Source organism: Salmo salar, chromosome ssa23 (assembly GCF_905237065.1).
Source record: "Salmo salar chromosome ssa23, Ssal_v3.1, whole genome shotgun sequence".
Taxonomy (NCBI): Eukaryota; Metazoa; Chordata; class Actinopteri; order Salmoniformes; family Salmonidae; genus Salmo; species Salmo salar.
This window is the reverse complement of record NC_059464.1, coordinates 19,996,304-20,020,483: the sequence shown is the minus strand read 5'-3', so window position 1 is coordinate 20,020,483 and position 24,180 is coordinate 19,996,304. Positions and strand designations below refer to the sequence as shown.

General features: G+C 43.0%; 2 protein-coding genes across 5 annotated transcripts; both read right to left on the bottom strand.

Annotated features, from left to right (window-relative positions):
* Nucleotides 1–949: 949 nt before the first annotated feature.
* LOC106584137 (plasminogen activator inhibitor 1 RNA-binding protein) lies at nt 950–9,520 on the bottom strand. Of its 4 annotated transcripts, none has more exons than XM_045706464.1 (9): nt 9,150–9,520; nt 7,490–7,685; nt 6,201–6,347; nt 4,853–4,924; nt 4,448–4,522; nt 4,103–4,277; nt 3,946–4,005; nt 3,555–3,800; nt 950–2,478 (listed from the first exon to the last, which is right to left on the bottom strand). In XM_045706464.1, exons 1-9 carry the CDS (start codon nt 9,403–9,405, stop codon nt 2,419–2,421), a joined length of 1,287 nt encoding a protein of 428 aa, XP_045562420.1. In that variant the 5' UTR covers nt 9,406–9,520; the 3' UTR covers nt 950–2,418. The 4 variants fall into 4 exon arrangements, with proteins under 4 accessions (XP_045562420.1, XP_014024522.1, XP_014024521.1 ...); XM_014169047.2 differs by having other exon boundaries at nt 4,853–4,921; nt 9,150–9,519; XM_014169046.2 differs by having other exon boundaries at nt 4,103–4,274; nt 9,150–9,518.
* A 3,660-nt stretch (nt 9,521–13,180) lies between these two features.
* Nucleotides 13,181–23,727, bottom strand: LOC106584090 (3-keto-steroid reductase/17-beta-hydroxysteroid dehydrogenase 7). The gene is made up of 6 exons (XM_014168927.2): nt 23,567–23,727; nt 17,859–18,053; nt 16,866–16,979; nt 16,591–16,677; nt 16,305–16,401; nt 13,181–13,662 (listed from the first exon to the last, which is right to left on the bottom strand). The coding sequence occupies exons 2-6, from the start codon at nt 17,862–17,864 to the stop codon at nt 13,652–13,654; spliced, it is 315 nt and encodes a 104-aa protein (XP_014024402.1). The 5' UTR covers nt 17,865–18,053; nt 23,567–23,727; the 3' UTR covers nt 13,181–13,651.
* Between the last annotated feature and the right edge of the window lie 453 nt (nt 23,728–24,180).

The following is a 24,180-nucleotide window of genomic DNA, read 5'->3' as shown; positions in this document are numbered from 1 at the left end:
GCATCGCAATGTCGATTTTTCTACTGTGAAATTACCTTTGACGTGGAAATGCCCTATTCACTGGCATACATTTTTCAGCCAGGTACCGGGTTACCTTCAGACGAGTCCTGTGACACTTGGGGGGGGGGGGGGGGTTGTACTCCCTTTCCACAGATCAGTCATATTAATTTGTATGCCAAACCGTTCGCACTGTACAGACGTTTTCGTGAGTAGAACGCTTTTCAAGGTCTGACAAACACTTCAGATGTGGAAGGCCGAAATCGACGTATTGCGATGCAGCCCATGCAAAAAACATATCTCTAGCTTTAACAGAAGACTTTGATGGGGATTTTTCTATTATGCCAGGAGAAGAGCATTTACATTTTCTCAAGCCCAGCTCAAGTGAACCCTTGATGTGAGGCCTAAGGCAATTAATTACCTCTTCAGCCCAATAGTAAGTCTGCCAGTGATTCTATGCAGTGTCATCCATGTTCAAATGGGAGATGAGCCCTATCTGGAAGTAATACTCCAAATGTCCACTGAAGGGCACTATTCTTCTATAAGGTTTTACTCAGACTCATCACATTTTGAGAATATTGTCTTGTGAAGGCCAGTGTGGATGCATGTTTTTGTTCCAGGCTGTAGTCGACTACAGAATTTAAAAGCTAAATTACATGGTTGGGGAGCTAAACAGTCTGTCCTCAGAATTCACGCAATCGGCCCTTAAAAGTTACATTTCTTAATTATACTATACTCAGGAACCAGTGCACCATTAAACAGCATTGGATATATTAATATCCAGACTACACAAAAAAAAAATTCAGAAAAAGTCCTGACTCTTATTGTACCTTTGCCACACAATTGAACCTTAATCTGTGAATTTATTTAATCATGAAAGAATGCAGCTTTTTGTGTATATGTGATTCTGTATTTATGTACGTGGCGAAGTTGAAGTCAACACAATGCAAAAATGAATCGACCATCTTTATTTACCGACGGAGGTCTATAATGGCAGGGTTAGGATTCACACATCTGTAGAACACTAGGCTGACCCACACACAATTGTATTTCTTTCAGAGCAATTATGCAGTAGGGAGCCAGAGGGAAAATCAAAATGGAGGATCTTCAACCACCACAGGAAATACTGCAGGAGCAGGTTCACATTGTTATCAGTATACTGGGCCCCGTTCAGCAGGGTGCGATGTACAGAGCGTTGCAGATAAATGCCATGAGTGGAGATGACACGACTCCTCACTGTCTGTTCTATACAATGCATTTCTATCTGAACGTTGCACAATGTGGTGCACTGCTGAATGCAGCCCTGGAATGGTGTGTAAACAGTGTGAGAAGGTCTGAGGGCTTCCAAAGGATCTTAGCTGCATCACAAGTCTCAGTGGCTTCCTGTTTTTTTCCTTACCTCAGAGCTGAACTGATGTGGCAAATCTGTTTTCACATCAGTGCAGATGGAGGAAACAAGGAGGAAGCCACTGTGTCATTGAGACGCAGCTCAAGAGGGGTTAAATGAAACCGTACAGGGGGATCGGTTCACCTATAGAGCAACGAGCTAAATATGTCAGACGGATACATTTTAAACCATTGAAGTATTCCTTCCCCCTGCTATCGAGTCCTTTGGAAACTCTTTTCTATACAAAATACATTTTAATAAACAACTGATTTAGGCTCCACTTTAAAAGTGTTAAGTGTATCTACACTTAAATAGTTAAAATGGAGATCAACGATCCAAGGCATGTCCCTATCCGCACCATCAGAAATAATATCTCACCCCAAGATATCTTACCATAAATTTATTTTTCTTTTCCAGGCCTATATCATAGAGGTCTAGGCCTTACTTTAAAAAAAATAATACACAAAACTGCAAACTAAAGCAAAGTCCTTGAAATGTCACTGAGCGATGATACAGTAACCTCTTCAGAAATACCCAGTATGGTAAGAGCTAGTTGGCTTGGGTTCCATCCTTGTACAGCCTGGTTTGAAGTGATCATATAGCAAAGCAAGCTATGGGACACCACAAGCTCAAATTACAACTTTCTCATACCTTATATTTGGAAATGCGTATTTTCAAGCAGCAATACAAAAAAAGTATTAATGAAGAACGCATAATCTCTGAAAAAAATACTGTATGAAAACATCCCTGCTACCTTGTTTCTAAGTACAAAACCTCTACCAATAATTTGCTCCGGAAGTAGCAAGAAGTCCTTTTCTTTTTTATTTCTTTTTTCTTCTTCCATCTGTTTTTTTTCCTTATTTTCTTTTTAATAAAACGGGTAAAATTCAGTCCTCAGATGCAAGTGTCATGGGCCATGACAGTCTTCTCCACCATATAATTTTTGCTGAAGGATCCAGAAACATGCAAGCCTCGTAGAGGGGCCTAGGGGTCTGCCTGGGGCTCCTGGGGGCCTAACGGGCAGCCACTCCATCTTAGGCCAGGGCCGGGAAGGCCTCGGGGTCGTCCACGTTGGGCACGATCACCCCGCTCGGCTGGGAGGAGGGTTAGGAAAACAAGAAGGAACAAGATTGTTTATGTCTGCTCAGTGAAATTATGACCATATCTGTTGTACTTAAACAATCCAAATTCTCTCAACTTTAAATCCCATAAATTCTTGCCATAACAGACCATTAGTAATAATAAACAAAAAGATGAACACAATATGAATTAAAGATTTTACTGAGTTACAATTCATAAGGAAATCAGTCAATTGAAATAAATGATGCACTAGAAATCGATGGACTTCCCATAACTGGGAATACAGATAAGGCATCTGTAATGCATAAGAGAAATGGGCCTCAGGATCTCGTTGCGGTATTTTTGTGTATTCAAATTGACAACTGATCAAATGCAATTGTGTTTGTTGTCCATAGCTTATGCCTGCCCATACCATAACCACACCATGGGGCACACTGTTCACATCAGTAGATCGCTCGCCCACAAGAAACCATACACATGGTGTGCGGTTGTGAGGCCGGTGGGACATACTGCCAAATTCTCTAAAACATCATTGCAGGTGGCTTATAGTAGAGAAATGAACATTCAATTCTCTGGTAACAGTTCTGGTGGACATTCCTGCAGTCAGTATGCCAATTGCACACACCCTCAAAACATAAGACATCTGTGGCATTGTGTTGTGTGACAAAACGGCACATTTTAGAGTGGCCTTTTATTGTCCCCAGCACAAGGTGCACCTGTGTAATGATAATGCTGTTTAATCGGCTTCTTGAATGCCACACCTGTCAGGTGGATGGATTATCTTGGCAAAGGAGAAATGCTCACAAACAGGGATAAACAAATTTGTACACAAAATGTGTGAAGTGTGTTATCTTCTGGGATGAATCCTAGTTAACTCAATCAGGCAGGTGGCATGTACTTTTTTTTTAATGTATCTGTGACCAACAGATGAATATCTGTATTCTCAATTATTTGAAATACATAGATTAGGGCCTAATGAATTTATTTCAATTGACTCATTTCCTTATATGAACTGTAACCCAGTAATATATTTGAAATTGTTGCATGTTACGTTCATATTTTTGCTCAGTGTAGGATTAGTCGTCCATACCTTGTCAGTCCGGCCTCCGCGGGCCGGCCTGGTGGGGGCTCCACCATCACGCTCACGGGGCTCTCTGGGCTCACGCTCGCGGAACTCTCCTCGGAACTCTCCTCTGCCCTCCCCGCGCCCACGGCCCCCCCTGCCACCACGGGGTCCACCACGACCACGGCTGGGGCGGCCCAGGTCCCCAAAGTTTATCTCCAACTGGGCAGTGATGTCATTGGCCGGCTTCCGGAAGTGGTGATCATCCTCTGTCTGAAAGACGGGACGGGAGGAGAGCATCGTCAATGACTGAACATTTGTTTCCGGCACACAAGTCAGTCACATTCAGTCATCTTGACGTACATGTTTGTGGGTGCGAGGAGAGACCTTGTGAGCGTCTGTCAGATGTGATACTCACCTTAGGGGCGACTCCCTCAGCCTCCACTGCAGCTTCAATCAGAGTATCATCTTTCTTCTCCTTTATTGGACAGAAAGAGGGAAGAAAATTGAATTAGGAGGTTATGGAAAACAAAACGAAGGCCAAGTCAGTTTTGTGGTTTTGACAGTCCACTCACGTCCTTGGACTTGTGCAGCACGTATCCTTTCTTCCACTGGCTGTCGGCTCCCTCGTTGGCCTTGCGGATGTTGAACTCCACCTTGGTTTTCTCCTTGTCCTGCTGGGCCTTCCATTCATCCAGAGTCATCTCCTTGGGTTCCACTTCCTTAGGTTCACCAACCTCGTTCTCCCTACAACAGACAGATTAGAAAACAGAACTGTCAGGACACGCAACTGGCTGGAGATAAAAAAATATGGAGGAAAAGCCATCCAGCCCACACTGTTAAATCCCTGAGGAGAGAACAAGTGCACACTTTGGGGAGAAGAGGGAGATGTGGTAGACGGCTCAGCCCTATCAACTCACTTATTCTCAGAGTCGGCGGGCAGATGCTCCTCTCCCTCAGGGGTCTCCTCGGTCACGTTTGATTGGTCAAGCTCGCTGTGGAGAGGGAAAAAACGAATTTAGCTTCACCTGAGTGTGTCCACATCAGCTTAGCTCCACCTGTACATTAACACCAGCTGAACAGCCCTGTGTGGCTGCGCGGCATTCCCATCCACATCACTCATTCTCATACATTCAATATGCTGAAAGGTGATGCTACCAGGACAATATAGAGACTAGGTGTCTTGACTCAACATGTTGACTTCAGTTTACACACAACCACACAAGTTAAATCAAAACTCTTCCTTGAGGTTTTTAGACAAAGTCTGTCTTTTAGAAAAAGTCTACTGAGAGGGTGTGTTGTGCTAGGTCGGCAGTGCAACTCACCCCATCTCATCCTTGACGGTGCCCCAGTTGTGAGATCCACTTCCTCCACGCTTCTCCTCACCTTTCTGGCTGCTGAAACAACGTCTGGGCTTTAGCTCACACCTTCACTTCAATAGTCTCTCCAGCAAAAAAATCAGTTTATTTCAAATGAGACAAACCTGGATGGGAAAACGTTAAATAAGTAGTTCTTATACTTCTAGGGCCAGTTCCCCAGATACAGATTAAGCGTAGTCCTGGACTACAAAGCAAGCTCAAGGGAGAATCTCCATTGAAATGTATTTTTAGTCCAGGATTAGTGTTAATCTGAGTTCGGGAAACCGTGGCTTGAACGCAACCAACAGGCGGAACCACTACTAGCGGGAGATTACATGCGCCTGCGGGCTAAACTAAGCTGGATTGCAATAAAAAAAATAAACAAGGATAAAACAGCAGATCAGTTGATCACTTGTTGTTACCATGTCAAGTGATTATGATACCAGACAGCTGGTCTAGATTATCTACTCCCCGCCCCCAATGAAACTGACCTATCAGGAGCATTGGAAACCAAGGCTGATGAATGGTAAAAAAAAAAAATACCCTGCGGCCTATGTTTCATTCATACGCTTCACCCTAAAATGGCAAATTATTATATGCCATTCAAGACTTTATAGACTACATTTTCATTTGATAAAGAAATAGATAACTCAATCAAGATTTACTTGATTTAGTTACACATTTCAAATCTGGACAGTCCAGGGATAAACACCCCCCCCCCATCTTGATAAGAAATGGCCATATGAGAAAATGTTATTTTAAAGACGGTTGTATTTAATTGATTACATAAATTGGAAATGAATAAAATAAGAGTAGGCTAAACCATCAACATTAGTTTTCCATTCATACAGCGTGTCGGGTAACTTGGCACAGTAGATTTGCCATGGTAAACAAGGAAATATTTTATTTCAGTTGTACAGAATGATTGTAAAACAGAAATCACCCATAGTCTGGTTAACTAGCGAGATTAAACATTTTCCGATGAGAATACCCACCAGAGGGCGAAATAGTGTTGGTTGCAATCACAACTAAAAGAACCACGATATCTGCGTTATATAGAGGTAAATCGGTGGCGGATGATGATTGAGATCAGCTATGCAGGTGTCTTTAGCTCATGTTGATGGCTTAAGAAGAGATCAGCTGGTAATAATCTAGTGGCCACCAGTTGACCCCGTGTTTCCCAGCCCTGGACTAAAAAGCACTTTAGAACCGAGATTCTCCATTCGTGCAGGAAATAGGCCTAATAATGAGATACGACTTATTCATCCTTGAGTTAGCTAGCTACATAATTCACAACATGACACAGAAGACTTACGATCGATCGTTGCCGCTGTGTCTGTCAAATTCACGCTTTCCTCGGGCATCGAAGCCGTCGCTCCTGCCCATGCCTCGGCCCCTGCTGCCCAATCCCCGGCCCCTGCCGCCACCACCACGTCCTCTCATCGACCTTTCCCCAATGGGCCTGGGGAGACAGACAAGGAACCAGAACAATCAGCAGCCTGCCTAAACAGTTGATGTGTATTCATTGAGGTTAAAACATTCAGAAAGTTGCAGATAGAAATGTAATGAATAGAGCCGACATGTTATCTGTACTGTTACATCCCAACGAACAGACCCCAGTGCATGACCCAAAACACAATGGATTATATATGACCAATACTGTGAACTACACTGAAACAGTATTATAGAAAACATAACTTATCTTTCCTTAGGCAGGGCTCTACGCTGACAATTATACCTTTTTTTTTTTTTTTAAATACGGGAGCTTAAGTTGAAAAATATAGGCAGACAAGGAAATTCCAGGGCACAATAAAAACATTTGAGGGAATAAAGCTTGAATCTTTCATTTTCTAGACGCACTGCCTAAAATAAAATTCCAGGGCCCATAGCAAAATATTTAGGCACATATGTTAGTAAAATGGTCACACTGTAGAGCCCTGCGTTAGGCACTGTTGGAATACTTTAAAAACCCTTGTGCTTCTCTAGAGTAGTCATTGTTGGATTGCGAGCCCCCCCCAAAAAAAAACAGGCTATTCATGATAGACCAGCAACTCTTTCCACAAAGGAAGGAGGGACATATTTGAAATGCATTCAAACAGGGTTTATATATCTCTATGTTACCACCACCCTTTTCCTACACACCCTGCTGTGCTGTAACAGGTTAAGCTAAGTGACAAGGCAAAGCTGAGGAATTATCAGTGAAGGTGGAGTCTTTCTCTGCTGCTGAACAGTAGTGAAGTGGACCCCATAATTAAGATGTGGTTGGGTTACCTCTGACAGCCTGAGGGGAAATAGTCCTGTCAAAAGGAATAAGGGGGTTGTTTTTGTTTACACAATAAAGGCCTGGTTAGTGTCCATTTTAAAAGGAAAGAACTGTACTGTCCTACATTAGAGTGCCAGTGTGGGTATCAAAGTCTTAAATGAGGACTAATATACGTTTATTTGTAAAATCAGATGTGTTACCGTTTGGATGGAACAAAGGCCTGCACACAGACACACACACACAGATCTGAGTCGTGTTATTGTTAGGGTTAGTACCGGTTTAAAATAAAAATCTCCCGTTTGGTACCAACTGAATATACCCCTGCTCTACCCAGTACTCACTTCTCCACAGAGAACTCTCCTCCCTCGCCAGGCTTCTCCTCTCCGCCGGGGGGCCTCTCGAAACGGCGTGGTGGCCGTCTGTCAGTCCGGGGGGGTCTGTCTGTAGGGGGGCGGCCCTCGCCCTGGAACTCACGGGGCGGTCCACCAGCTGGGCCCTGACCCTCAGGCCTGCGACCCATCCTCCTGGGACCAGGTCCTGGAGCAGGACAGAGCATAGGAATTATTAATCCCCTTATGAGAAAATGTAGGGTTATGGTTCTTTGAAAAACAAAAGGAGTACATGGGCAATTTTCTCAAGAGCTTTGCTAGCAAAAAATAACTAAAACAGGGGTGTGAATTGGTGACTACTGTCATTAAATCGAGAGCTTTTCTCACGACCAGTCTCCAAAAGAGTGAGCAGGACTGACTTTCTGAACTAGAATGTAAGGGCTTATTCATGTTACATGAGGAATACAATTAAAATGTCAACTTCTTTATAAACCTATGAACTAACATTGAATTTTGTATTATGCACCATGCCAGTACTAGCAGATGGAAACATGCCCTAAGTATGGTCTGACAAGTCCCTCCCACTGTTGACCAAAATAGACTCCCACCCCTACATCCCAGCAGCTGAATGCACGTTGAAGCACCTGTCTCCTCTTCTCTGGGGTTTACATTTTCGACTTTGTTTCTGACTGGTGTAAGTAGGATGGAACGTTCTAACACAATACAGGGGCCTCCTATTTTACTTTCAGATTGTGTAGACCCGTCTAAAGTTGGCCAGTAACGTACGAGTACTCACTAATAAGAGAACGTACATGTAACAAGTTGTGTGTCCAACTGATATAGTCTTATCTTGTGTGTCCACTGAGTAGCATGCTCGTGAAGCTGTGTTATCTGACAAAAACACCAAACGTCCATATTCTCATTCACAACCGCGATACGCAACGCAAGATGACGCAATTCCCTGCCTAGTCAAGAACATGTTGGTGCGGTTGTACACCCCAAGCCACGAGGTTGGTCACGACGCGGGTTAATAATGCGGGTAGCGAAAGACGTTCTACGTTAATTCGTCAGAAAAACGACCCTCAAATGTAACCAGGAGGAGGCATTTTGGTAGGCCGTCATTGTAAATAAGAATTTATTAACTGACTTGCCTAGTTAAAACCATTTTTTAGTACGATCGCTTCGCTTGTGGAAGTTGGCTTACACCAATGTGTAAATACATGGTTCGCTAGCTAACGTTAGGTGAACAATTTCAGTTGCACGAAACTGACAATTCGCCAATCGTGCATTTAGCAAGTACGTAGTTACCAATCCAACACTGATCAACCGGCATTAGGCAAACAACTGACTTTGGTAAGCTAACGTTAGCTAGCTAATTAACTAATTAATTATCCTGGCTAAACAAGGCCCCTAAGAGGCGTTTTATTGGCAGCAAAACAAGTTTACCAGCAAGTTATCAGGGGGCACAGACTACCACACACTGTTGTGACACATTTTTTTGCAACGAATGCGATAAACTTATCAACTTTAGCTGCCATCTGAACTGACGCACTAAAGGAATCATGTCGACCTCATGGAGGGTTTGAAACCATTGCTAGCTAGCTAACATGAATGCTGAGAGAACTGCGATTTTGCAGACCAATCCGACATTTACTGCAGGAAACAGTCTTACCATCTTTCTTCAGAGGCACGGGTGCCAGAGGCTCATCTTTCTTATCAGCAGGGACCATCTTTCTATCTTTCTGGGACTCCTTTTTCTGAAGCTTGGCGGCTTGGGCTGCGGTCTTGGCGGCACCAGGGACAGGAGCCTCCTTCTTCTTGTTCTCCGCCTCCTTCAACAGCTCGAACGGGTCCGACTCGTCGTCAAATAGTTGGTCGAATCGGTTGGCTATGGCGCAGCCGAAACCTTCTTGCATATGTCCGGGCATGATGGCGCCCCTTCAGCAGGATTTTCCTCCGATTCTACGAGGCTTGGTGCGAACACTTCGCTAAATGATGCCACAAGATGGCTGGGAAAAGGACCTCCTTCTCTTCCGGCGTGATAGACATCCGGGGCCTCAACTTTGGCGCCGGGTGGGGCGTGTAGTTCTTTGATTTGGGAGAGTTTCGCGAAAACATAAGGGGCGGCTCACTCAATAAAATACAGTACCCACAACGATGGACGGGGTTAATGCTTTTGCATATATATATATGTGTGTGTGTTGTAGTTTGCTATTTGCATGCAATCATATATTTTGTTTGGGAGACAGCGGCGGTTCTAGACCATTTCAACTGGGGGGGGTGGCAAGCTGGGGACAGTTGTACTGTTCGAGGGGCCAGTTACATTAATAACGGATGTAAAAAAAGAACGATAGCAAAAATGTGTTATGTAAAAATGATTTCATACTCCACATTTAGGGGGCCACAAGGGGGTCCAAAATTGTTGTCACAGGGGCACTGGACTTATATTAAGTTAATAAAATAAAATGTGAAGGGAACAATATTAGGCCATTATTCTGGTTAGGGGGCAGTATTGAGAAATTGTGAAAAAAATATGTGCCCATTTTTAACTGCCTCCTACACCAACTCAGAAGCTAGGATATGCATATTATTAACATTCGGATAGAAAACACTCTGAATTTTCTAAAACAGTTTGAATGGTGTCTGTAAGTATAACAAAACTCATATTGCAGGCAAAAACCTGTGAAAAATAGATCCAAAAAAAATGTGAATTTTGTGACTGTACTATTTAGTGTCATTGTTTTATAGATACCATAGTGAGAAAGGATTCATTTCGCAACTCCTACGGCTTCCACTAGATGCGCATAAATCTGAGAAGCGTGAGTTTGTCATAATTGTTTATCTAGACATAGGATAGGTTGTGTGAAAATATTACTGATGTTTAACGTTAAAAATGGACCAAAAGATTAATGCTAAACAACGTTTGACATGTTTGAACGAACGTAAATAGATTATTTACTAGGTTTTTTTAGCTTTTCGGCGTGATTTTACACCCCCCCCCACCACGTTTTGTGGGAGCATAATGAACGCTAACTACTTGGTGTTATTTGGACATAAATTATGAACTTTGTCAAAAGAAACCACATTTGTTCTGGACCTGGGATTCCTGGCAGTGCCTTCTGATGGAGATAGTCAAAGGTAAGGGGATATTTACAATGTTATTATCGATATTAGATGATGCTAACTGTATAGCATAGCTTATTGTTCTTAGCATAGCACCCCGTTTATTGCAAAATGTGATTTCCCAGTAAAGTTATTTTGAGATCTGGCCATTCGGTAGCAATTACGAGATGATAATATATTATTCTTTGAATGACAATATTATAATTTACCAATGTTTTCGAATAGTAATTTTGTTATGTTCACTGGAAGCATTTCAGAGAAGAAAGAAATCTGAATTTCACGCTACTGTAAAATGCTGTTTTTGGATATAAATATGAACTTGAACAAAAAATGCATGTATTGTATAACATAATGTCCTAGGAGTGTCATCTGATGGAGATTGTCAAAGGTTGGTGCATAATTTTAGCTGGTTTCTGCTTTTGGTGACACCTGACCTTGAATTGAAACTGGATGTTTGTACTTTTGTGGCTATGTACTGTCCTAACATAATCTAACTTTATGCTTTTGCCGTAAAGCCTCTTTGAAAATCGAACAATGTGGTTAGATTAAGGAGATGTTTATCTTTTAAATTGTGTAAAATAGTTGATTGTTTGAGAAATTTAAATTATTAGATTTTTGATGTTTTGAATTTCCAGCCTTGTTAGCAATCCCGTCTCGGGGTTCATTGCTAACCTGTAGCCCCAACAGGTTAATAGCCTAGGCTACTGAACAGATAAAATGGCAAATTCTAACAAGATTGAGAGCCTCGATTGTTGGGGAGAAGAACCTTTATTCAACAAGCTTATTTAGCCTTCCCTGTAGCTCAGTTGATAGAGCATGGTGTTTGCAATGCCAGGGTTGTGGGTTCGATTCCCACGGGGGGCCAGCACAGAAAAAAATGTATGAAATTGTATGAAATGTATGCATTCACTACTGTAAGTCGCTCTGGATAAGAGCGTCTGCTAAATGACTGAAATGTAAATGTAGGCTCTCACAGTCTCTGCAGAATTAGCCCCCATGTGAATATGATGATTCATGATTTTAAACCCGCAATTGCTAATCATCTCCACCATGCTGCGGATTTGACAGTGATTGAGCTGTCAGGACATCACATCTAACGGTGCAGAGGGGATTCTCCTGTGAGGCAGGATCAAAGCAATTTACAACTTTTCTAATTAATCTCAGGCGGGATATCTATCTAATTGTCTGGATTTCTGGAGCACTCCACAGCATTATATCTTCTTGCTTCCTATAGCCTATTGTTTTTGAGAGAGAGAAGTGTATGCACATCAATTACGCAAATCTTAATCCTACACCACAACTTTCGCGAAAGCATATAGCGGCTCAGGATTCACATGAACAAGGACATCTGCATTTATGAAGGTTTTCGTCATGGGTTCGTTTTGAGTGTTTCTCTGCGGCATGGTTTGCAGTGGTGGTAAAAGTATACGCTAAAGTCATACTTGAGTAAAAGTAAAGATGCCTTAATAGAAAATGACTCAAGTAAAATTGAAAGTCACCCAGTAAAATACTACTTGAGTAAAAGTCTAAAAGTATTTGGTTTTAAATATACTTAAGTATCAAAAGTAAATGGAATTGCTAAAATGTACTTAAGTATCAAAGTAAAAGTAAAAATATTAATAATTTCTAATTCCTTATATTATGCAAACCAGACAGCACAATTTCTTGTTATTCTTTAAATTTATGGATAGCACGCTACAACACTGACAATAATTTACAAACAAAGCATTTGTGTTTAGTGCGTCCGCCAGATCAGAGGCAGTAGGGATGACCAAGGATGTTCTCTTGACTAGTGCATGAATTGGACCATTTTCCTGTAAAAATGTAACAAGTACTTTTGGGTGTCCGGGAAAATGTATGGAGTAAAAAGTGCATTATTTTCTTTAGGAATGTAGTGAAGTAAAAGTTGTCAAAAATATAAATAGTAAAGTACAGATAACCCCCAAAGCTACTTAAGTAGTACTTTAAAATATTTTTACTTAAGTACTTTACACAACTGATGGTTTGGGCATTCTGCAACCTGAAACTCAGCGAGGAAGCTATGCTTACAGACACCGGCAGAGGACGACAGCTGCAGGGTGTGTGCCCACCCTCCCTCGGAGCAGATATACTACCACACGCACCGCGGGGACACCACAGAGGCCAGAATCACACAGACCACCTATGTTAACATTCGGGCGGAGAGTACTGCTGACAACCTCCTAGCGACTTATGGGAAGCCAGCAATCAATCGTGGCGCAATTTGGATTGATTAGCACTAGGCATTATTCAGCCAGTGATGGTATATCTTGTGAATATTTCTATGTTTTGTGTAGGCTATGTTGTGAGTAGGCTATATGCAGTTTTGGTTTTATTTCAATGTCTGGTGAAACCTTTTGATTGCTTGTTATCACAGCACAAAAAAAACAAGCAAGCCAGGGAAACAATTATGTGACATGGATCATGCATTTACAGTAGGCCCCCCTATATGCTGATTAAAATGAACAAAATCATTACACTTAATTGATGACATTACAGTGTAGGTCTACCACTTTGAATCCACAAAGTCATTCAGGGCTATCAGTGATGCAGACATGTTAATTAAAGCCATACGGTTTATTGGAATGTTATTACATTATTTGACACATCAAATAATACACATACTTTCAAATGTGTTTGTGGAATTCCTTGTGAGGTCTGACAACAACATGCAATACAGACACAATACATTAGTAGCAGCATCAATGAGTGACACGGTGGCAATCAAATCAAAACCTAATACCAGCAGCACTCATTGTCTGTGAGGCCTCACAATGTAGGCAAATAAGGCAAACAGAATTCATCACTTCCATCAATGAAATAGTGACAATCAGAAGAGATACTTTCTCGCGTCTCAGTTGTCTGCAGGACAGGAGTCTCAGTCCATTAGATGGGAGTTATGTCCCATCCACTGTTCCTTCAATCAGGCTACTGTGGAGGAGCTCAATACCCTTCTTTTCCTCCTTCAGTTTCCTGTGTACTTTGTCTTCCAGTTCCAGTAGTTTATCATACAGGGCCTCGGACATGTCCCCATCAATATCCATCTGTGAAGGGAACAGAGAGGCGATCAGACACAGCAGGGGACTGATGGCATGTCAGAGTGGATTTGACAAGAATAGAAACGGAAGTCCTGTCATCTGTCAGATAGAGTAATTACTTAATATTTCATCATTTGGACGGATCCAATATTCATCTATAGTTACATTCCACCACTTCAAAATTATCTAGAGTATTATAAACTGGGTGGTTCGAGCCCTGAATGCTGATTGTCTGACAGCCGTGGTATATCAGACCGTATACCACGGGTATGACAAAACATGTATTTTTACTGCTCTAATTACGTTGGTAACCAGTTTATAATAGCAATAAGGCAACTCGGGAGTTTGTGGTATATGGCCAATATACCACAGCTAAGGGCTGTATCCAGGCACTCCGCGATGCGTCGTACAAACAGGTAGGCTGTTTGATTCAGTGTCCTCTGTCTCTGTACAACCTTGTGTGGATGAACCAGTGAGAGCTGGTCAAACTTTTAGCTTTTTGCCATTCTCAGTGCAGGTGGTACATAAAGCCCTGAAATCCTTAGATCAGAGAAAGCCTGCAGGTCCTGATCTTTTGGATCCCTGCTTTTTAAATCTGGCAGCTGATTTCATAGCTGAACCACTTACATATCTGTTTAATCTAACCCTGGAATGTAATGAAATTCCAAAGATCTGGAAATCAGCGTTTGTCCTGCCACTTTTAAAAGGGGGAGATCCAACTCTTTTAAATAATTATAGGCCAATCTCAAAGCTGTCACCCCTGGTGGAAATACTTGAAACCCTTGTGAGTGAACAGCTAAAATAGTTTTTATTTACTAACTCTATTTTATCAATGTACCAATCGGGTTTCAGGAAGAAGCATAGCACAATTACAGCAGCCATGAAGGTTTTAAATGATATCACTGAAGCTCTTGACAAAAAACAGCATTGTGTCTCACTTTTTATTGATCTCTCTAAGGCTTTTGATACAGTTGATCATGCTATACTAAGGCAGAGATTGTCGAGTGTAGGTCTTTCAGAGCATGCAGTTGCATGGTTTGTTAACTATCTGTCTGATAGAACTCAGTGCACTCAATTTGATGGGCTTAGGTCTGTTAAATTGTCTGTCTTAAATGGTGTGCCCCAAGGCTCTGTACTTGGTCCTCTCTTATTCACTATTTATATAAATAATTTAGACAAAAATGTCCAAAATGCACAACTTCATTTTTATGCTGATGATACTGTTATTTACTGTTGTGCTTCATCTCTTACAAAAGCTTTCCAGAACTTGCAAACTGCTTTTAATACTGTTCAACATGCCTTGTCTCAATTGAAGCTTATCCTCAATACTGACAAAACTAAACTACTGGTGTTTTCTAAAGCAAGAAATAGACCTCTGAACCTTTCACCTATTACTACCTGTCAGGGCAAGGAGATTGAGGTTGTAACCTCATATAAATATCTTTGAATTTTGATTGATGATGGCCTCTCTTTTAAAATGCATATTCAACAACTTACAAAAAAATTGAAGCTGAAATTAGGATTTTATTTTAGGAATAAGGCTTGTTTTTCTTTTGAAGCCAGGAGGCTAGTATCAGCTACATTTATGCCTTTACTAGACTATGGGGATATTTTATATATGAATGCTTCCGCTCAGTGTTTGAGATCAATTGACACCCTTTACCATGGCACTTTGAGATTTATTTTAAATTGCAAAACCCTTACGCACCACTGCACTTTGTATACCAGTGTTGGCTGGCCTTCTCTAGTCACTCGTAGGCTCAGTCACTGGTATACTTTTATTTACAAAGCCATTTTGGGTTTACTACCTTTTTATTTGGGCATTTTTATTGTTCAGAAATGTGGTGGGTACTCTCTTCGTTCGCGGGACTTTATCCTGCTAACTGTTCCAAATGTCCGAACTGAATTTGGTAAAAGGGCTTTTATGTACTCTGCGCCATCGTCTTGGAATGCCTTACAAAATACTTTTAAACTGGAAGAACTTGTCCCGATTGGTATTTTTAAATCACTGATGAATGATCTTGAGATTGATTCCCTGACATGTCAATGTTTTTAATTTGCTGTTTTTGATTTTGTTATATTCTTTGTTAATTCTATGGTTTTTACTAGATTACTTGTAGTTTTTCATGTTGTTTGTCTGTAATTTTTGTAATGACTTGGCGCTGCCTATCTTGGCCAGGACGCTCTTGAAAAATAGATTTTAAATCTCAATGAGCCCTTCATGGTTAAATAAAGGTTAAATAAAATAAATAAATAAGAACAGCCCTTAGCTGTCGTATATTGGCCATATACCACACCCCCTCGGGCCTTATTGCTTAAATATAATCAGCCAAATTAATATAAATACTTAACCACGCTGATATGATTGAAATTGATATCTTGCTTGGTTGGTAGATTGGTACAAAAAAATACAGGCTGGTAATGTGTTCAAAAACCCCACAATACAAATATGTGATGAACATGTGATGTCACAGATTCAAATAACTGTGGAGATGGCTTCCATTTACATTTACGTCATTTAGCAGACGCTCTTATCCAGAGCGACTTACAAATTGGTGCATTCACCTTATGCTTCCAATGTTTTACGTGTACAGTATCACTCCTGTTTTAGAGTCAGTCTGGATTTAATGGATCTGTGGTTTGTATACCTTGCGAGGTTGTGTGTAGTTGTTTCCCAGACCTAAGGTTAGACTGGTATTTAGTCCAAGGATCCAGCGACTCAGGTTTTTGCATAAACAGCCAGAACTGCACAATGAAAAGAGGCACAGATGAATCAAACTCTTAAAACTAGATTTTATTAAGTCACAACAAATGCAGAGCATCAAACAACCAATAACCTAGTGATAATACTGTGTGTACTATCAATACAGAAAGGTAATATGTTTCCATGGTTCATTGTGAGAGGTAAAATTATTTTTTGGTGCTAGTACATACCAGTGATGTCATGTTATCTGTGGAAAATTCCAGAGCCTCTGCTCCATTGCAGGGGGTCAGGGTGAATGTGTTTGTAAAGATTCTGATCTGTTGAAATGAGCAAGAGGGATAAGACGCATCATCATGAAAATGTGATATTGCTTGACTTTGGGAATCAGGAGACTGAATGCAATATATCTTAAAATATTGGATGTTGACATGCACAATTTTGTGGGACTAATGATAAAATGTTCCTTTAACAAATACTATTATCTACTATTAGACAACACACACACCAGCCAGAGGATGGGCATGAGCAGGTTCCAGAGGAGTGTGGGGAAGGAAGGCAGGATACCATAGGTCAGGTTGGTCATCGCAAAGCCTGGACAGATCGCTGACAAGTACAGGCCCTGGAGGAAACACAAATTAATAAAGTTTATACAACGGGTGGGTCTAATCCTGAATTCTGATTGGTTAAAAGTGCATTCCAGCCGGTGTCTATTCCACAAGTTACCACTGGCTAAATCTATGACGTTAAAATGCCTATTTACTCTGTTCCATCTGACTGCACAATCCATTGTCTCATCAGCCCAGGCAGGGAAGTTTTAAACTTGATCTCCACTTTAAAAATAATCTAGACATTATGTCACATTTCTTTTAAACTAACATTTAGTTTTCAACAGCAGAGATTTGTAGATTTGTATAAACCTCGCTGTCTGTCTCTCCGACATTTGCAACATTGTTTCATGTTTCAATATTCAAATTCCATCTCCAACTGTCCCATAGTAATGAACGTGTAGGGGTCGGGGGTCGGGACGAGAGAGAGGCAGGCAGCGGTTCTCAGCCAGTAATTTTTATGGATATCTACAAAGAAATGTCAATTGAAAAAAAGTGAAACGAAGTGCAGCTAGTTTGCAGTCTTTCCAGCTTCAGTTTAAAGTTATTGTGTTAGCTGTGTTGTTGGCTAGCTCCTCTGAACAACGGTGTCCAAACGAGAGAGCACATTTCCTATGCCAGGCGAAATTGTTCGTCATTAGCTCATTGTTGTATCCAAATAAATGTCACTAGAAAACAACTTAAAACAAATGCAGCTACTGTTGTTATTCTGTCTGCACTGTTAGCCGTAGTTGGCTAGCTAGCAAGCAAGGGATAAGATCGTCTCGGGCCTAACAACATCCGTGCCAATTTATCCTCCAAAAAGCTTCTCTGGCATTATCACTTAAATTACCCACTCAGTGCTTACTAAAATATGGCTGACCCCTTCTACACATTTGTGTGTTGTGGCTGACCTTCATGTTGAGGTGTGTGTTGAGAGCCAGACTGAGGAGGTCTGATGCATATTTGGAGGAGTTGTAGGGCTCAGTGCCTGTCCGGTGCTGAAGGCCCTTCAGGCTGAAGGCTGAGCACCGGGCGTTACTACAGCTAGTCCAGATCACCTGGGAGGTGTGGTTGGCCTGGCACAGCACCGGTAGAAGCTCCCTCACCTGGCCATGCAGGGGACAACACAGGGTCAGATGACAGAGGCGACAACAGAGGGTAAGGGACCTAATGGGGTTAAGGAAATGTTTGGTGCTGTAACGAAGGCGCAGGGAGTCAGAAAGCAGTTGCAGTTGGTGAGTTTAACAGTAACGGACATGTAGAGAATACAAAACAAGAGAAGCATCTGGACAGGATAACATAACCAATACTGCCTGATGAGTAATGCAACAGAGTGCTAGATAAAGGGGAAGTCCTAATGATGCCTAATGATGAGGCGCAGGTGTGCATAATGATGGGTTACCAGAGCCGGTTGTAGTAAACCGGTGACGTCGAGTGCCGGAGCGGGGGTAGACGTGACAGGTGCCAACTGTCAACTGTGCCATTCAGGGCAGCAGTTAGCCTAGCGGTTAAGAGAGTTGGGCCAGTAACCGAAAGGTTGCTGGTTTGAATCCCTGGAGCTGGCAAGTAGGAGAAATGAACCCCCAACAACAACTGCTCCCTGGGCGCCTATGATCTCGATTAAGGCAGCCCCCCCACAACTATCTGATTCAGAGGGATTGGGTTAAATGCGGAAGACACATTTCGGTTGAATGCATTCAGTTGTGAAACTCACTAGGTATCCGCTTTCCCGTCCCTACTTTAGCCAACTCGTCATTGCCTTGCCAAACAAGGCCAGAAGCAGTCAGGTACACAGGCTAGAGGTACCAGTGATAAGAGACATCACCACAGTCAACTGGTCTCTCCAATAAACATGAGTGTACAGAGCTCTGAGGTAAGCAGAATAGTTCAGGTGACCCTGGAATTAGCAGTCAGAAAAAACACTCTCTAGGGAAGGAGAGAACATAACTTATTGTCATAGAAACAGTGGTGTTCATTTTTTTATGAAGAGTGTTGCTATGTGACCAGCAGCTGGTGAAAGGGAGATGGATCCAGGGTCCTCTGCTGTAGAGGGAAAGCTTACTTAAGCAGGTGGTCCTCAATGTCTACAAAGTAATGATCTCAGGAGATGGATAAAAAGCCTATAACACGGTCTGAACAGATCTCTTTATGATATATACGTGTACATACTATATACATTACCGGTCAAAAGTTTTATAACACCTTCTCATTGTACATTGTAGAATAATAGTGAAGACATCAAAACTATGAAATAACATATATGGAATCATGTAGTAACAACACTTTTTTTAAACAAATCAAAATAGATTTTATATTTCAGATTATTCAAATAGCCACCCTTTGCCTTGATGACAGCTTTGCACACTGTTGGCATTCTCTCAACCAGCTTCATAAGGTAGTCACCTGGAATTAATTTCAATTAAGAGGTGTGCCTTGTTAAAAGTTAACTTGTGGAATTTCTTTCCTTCTTAATGCGTTTGAGCCAATCAGTTGTGTTGTGACAAGGTGTATACAGACAAGGTGTATACAGAAGATAGCCCTATTTGGTAAAAGACCAAGTCCATATTATGGCAAGAACAGCTCAAATAAGCAAAGAGAAACGACAGTCCATCATTACTTTAAGACATGAAGGTCAGTCAATATGGAACATTTCAATCACTTTGAAAGTGTCTTTAAGTGCAGTCTCAAAAACCATCAAGCGCTATAATGAAACTGGCTCTCATGAGGACCGCCACCGGAATGGAAGACCCAGAGTTACCTCTGTTGCAGAGGACAAGTTCATTAGAGTTACCAGCCTCAGAAATTGCAGTCCAAATAAATGCTTCACAGAGTTCAAGTAACAGACATATCTGAACATCAACTGTTCAGAGGAGACTGTGTGAATCAGGCCTTAATTTATTTTTATTTATTTATTTATGGTCGAATTGCTGCAAAACAAACAATACTAAAGGACACCAATAATAAGAAGAGACTTGCTTGGGCCAAGGAACACGAGCAATGGACATTAGACCGGTGGAAATTTGTCCTTTGGTCTGGAGTCCAAATTGGAGATTTTTGGTTCCAACCGCCGTGTCTTTGTGAGACGCGTGTGGGTGAACGGATGATCTCCGCATGTGTATTTCCCACCGTAAAGCATGGAGGAGGAGGTGTTATGGTGTGGGGGTGCTTTGCTGGTGACACTGTCTGTGATTTATTTAGAATTCAAGGCACGTTTAATCAGCTTGGCTACCACAGCATTCTGCAGCGATACGACATCCCATCTGGTTTGGGCTTAGTGGGAATATAATTTGTTTTTTAACAGGACAATGACCCAACATACCGTAATGCTGCGTAAGGGCTATTTGACCAAGAAGGAGAGTGATGGAGTGCTGCATCAGATGACCTGGCCTCCACAATCACCTGACCTCAATCCAATTGAGATGGTTTGGGATGAGTCGGACCGCAGAGTGAAGGAAAAGCAGCCAACAAGTGCTCAGCATATGTGGGAACTCCTTCAAGACTGTTGGAAAAGCATTCCAGGTGAAGCCGGTTGAGAGAATGCCAAGCGTGTGCAAAGCTGTCATCAAGGCAAAGGGTGGTTATTTGAAGAATCTCAAATATAAAATATATTTTGATTTGTTTAAAACTTTTTTGGTTACTGCATAATTCCATATGTTATTTCATAGTTTTGATGTCTTCACTATTATTCAACAATGTAGACAATAGTAAAAAATCAAGAAAGACCCTTGAATGAGTAGGTATTCTAAAACTTTTGACCGGTAGTGTCGCGTCCTGACCAGCAGAGGGAGTAGTTGTTTAGTATTTTGGTCAGGACGTGGCAGAGGGATGTTTGTTTTGTATGGTGCGAGATTGTTTCTTGTTTTGCCTGTGTGAGCCTTACAAGACTGTTTTGTTGTTCGTGCGTTCTTTGTTTTGTTGTTTTTGGTGTTCTCTTCATTTAAAATAAATGATAAGATGAGCATCCACATTCCTGCTGCGTTTTGGTCCTCCATTCCAGACGACAACCGTGACAGAATCTCCCACCACAAACGGACCAAGCAGCGGAGGAAGGAGCAACAGGTGGACTTTGAGGAGCAAGGGGAATTTAAGTTGGACCAACGAGAGAAATGGACATGGGAACAGATTATGGCCGGAGAGGGCCCATGGAGAAAATGGAGCGAAGACCAGGAACGCTACCGAGGAACACGACTGGCGTTTAAGCCCGAGAGGCAGCCCCAAGATTTTTTTGGGGGGCATATGGGTAGTTTGGCTGGGCGAGGTTTGAGCCCCAGGCCAAATCGCCGTACCTTTTCTGGGCAACCAGTGAATGGACAGGTCCCGTGCTTCGGGGTAATGGGTACTGTGGCGAGGCCAAGTATTTTTAGGCCAGTACGCGCTATACCAGCGCCCCGCATTTGCCAAGGGGTAGTGGGCATCCAGCCCGTAAAAGCGATACCAGTTCTGCGCTCGAGACCGCCAGTAAGCCTCTACGGTCCAGTGCATCAACCCAGTCCGATTCGGCCTGTTCCCGCTCCCAGTACTAGCCCTGAGGTGCGTGTTCCCAGGCTGATACCTCCAGTACCAGCAACACGCATCAGGCTTCCAGTGCGTCAGCCCAGTCCGACTCGTCCTGTTCCCGCTCCCCCACTAGCCCTGAGGCGTGTGTTCCCAGGCTGATACCTCCAGTACCAGCACCACGCATCAGGCTTCCAGTGCGTCAACCCAGTCCGACTCGGCCTGTTCCCACTCCCCGCACTAGCCCTGAGGTGCGTGTTCCCAGGCTGATACCACCAGTACCAGCACCACGCATCAGGCTTCCAGTGCATCAGCCCAGTCCGACTCGGCCTGTTCCCGCTCCCCGCACTAGCCCTGAGGTGCGTGTCCCCAGGCTGATACCTCCAGTACCAGCACCACGCATCAGGCTTCCAGTGCGTCAGCCCAGCCTCGAGAGTTCGGCAATAGTGTGCAGTCCAGAGTATCCGGCAACAGTATGCAGTCCAGAGTATCCGGCAACAGTGTGCGGTCCAGAGTATCTGGCAACAGTGTGCGGTCCAGAGTATCCGGCAACAGTGTGCAGTCCAGAGAATCCGGCACCAGTGTCTAGTCCGGAACCGAGGGAGACTGCCTGTGATCCGGAACCAAGGGAGTCTGCCTGCGACCCGGAACTGAGGGAGTCTGCCTGCGACCCGGAACCGAGGGAGTCTGCCTGCGACCCGGAACCAAGGGAGTCTGCCTGCGACCCGGAACCGAGGGAGTCTGCCTGCGACCCGGAACCGAGGGAGTCTACCTGCGACCCGGAACCGAGGGGGTCTGCCTGCGACCCGGAACCGAGGGGGTCGGCCTGCGACCCGGGACCGAGGGAATCTACCTGTGACCCGGAACCGAAGGGGTCTGCCTGTGACCCGGAACCGAAGGGGTCTGCCTGTGACCCAGAACCGGGTGAGTCTGCCTATGACCCGGAACCAAGGGAGTCTATCAGCAACCCGGAACTGAGTAAGTCTATCGACGATCCAGAACTAAATATAAGTAACTGTGTTTCAAATGAGTCTGCCTACAGTGTGGAACGAAGAGGTCTGCCTACGATCTGGAACAAGGGGAGTCTGCCTACGGCCCGAAACTGATCAAGTCTGTCTGCATTCTGGAGGACAGTAGGCCGGAGCCTGAACCACCACCTGTATAGGTGGGTTGGGGAGGGGGGGTGTAGCACAAGTGCCGTCGGTGACGGCAGCCACCCTCCCTTCCCTCCCTTTAGTTTAGGGGAATTTTTTTGTTGTTGTTTTGGGTTTTTTGTTTAGTTATGAGGTGGATCTGGGGTCTGCACATTTAGGGGGGGGTACTGTCACGTCCTGACCAGCAGAGGGAGTAGTTGTTTAGTATTTTGGTCAGGACGTGGCAGAGGGATGTTTGTTTTGTATGGTGGGAGATTGTTTCTTGTTTTTCCTGTGTGAGCCTTACAAGACTGTTTTGTTGTTCGTGTGTTCTTTGATTTGTTGTTTTTGGTGTTCTCTTCATTTAAAATAAATGATAAGATGAGCATCCACATTCCTGCTGCGTTTTGGTCCTCCATTCCAGACGACAACCGTGACAGGTAGTGTATATTAATGTTATATTAATTAGGGTGTCTTATCAAAAACACATCTTTTGACCAATGGGTAAAATATTTTACATTTAATTCAGCTCGTGTCATGCTAATTTAGCGTTTTGCCACCCACGGAAACAACATTGAAGACAACGACCACAAAATGTAAAATCTCAAAAAGTTGTTATGAGAAACCTGCACCGCTATGTCAACAGAGCTCGGCGCTTGTTATCGAATGTATTAGGTTACAAAATCAGACTTTTTGGATATAATGTTAATATGTTAGAGAAAGACCCTACTGAATGATTCAGAATATGAATAATCATTTTAGTCTTGGTAAAATGTATTTTCTAACTTAAGGAAGTGAAATTTCATCCCCATTAATAAGACGCACTTCTCTCACCAGTAGGAAGTGACCAAAGAGGTTAGTGGCAAACATTTCCTGTAGTCTGTGGTGATGTTATCCTTCTGGGTCAGAATACCCGCCCCCGTGGCAAACATGCTGATGACTTTGCTGCATCAAATACATCACTTACGTAACCACATGTAGTATTGACTCACCGGAAAGAAACGTTCCCCATGTGGTGGATTTGAGCAAACAATAGTGAAAACACAAAATACATCCACACACTAGTAGACGCCTACAGTATGCTCCCAAAATAACTCAGACGTTTCGACTGTAGCTGGGTCTTAGTTCTGACAAAACCCTGTGGAGCTGTACCTGGAGAATAGTCCCTTACAGAAGGCCTTGACATCCAGATGTGGGTTGGGCATGATGCCAGCATTCAGGTAGAGGTAGTCCAACCGGTTATACCTGGAAGACACACATACACGCCACAATACTTTGTTAGCCAACTGCGCTAAAGACTAGCAATTAGCTTAGGTAACAAACACAAGTCTACAGGTCACAAGTCTTACTCATCACGTGAAGTGTCTCCACTACAACATAACCACTCATCTCTATGTGGTACTGTAGTAATAGTTCACAGAACCACCTTTGTCATACTAATCCCATGGGCCATGATATCTGAGTAGCTGATTTGGTTCTGGGTGATGAGTTTACTGTCATACCTACCTACCACAGTTTGACGTCATGGGCGGCGGTGAGGAACGAGGAGATGCTGCTGGTGTCCAGCTGTAGCAGGGCCACCTGGGCATCAGGGTGAGAGGTCAGC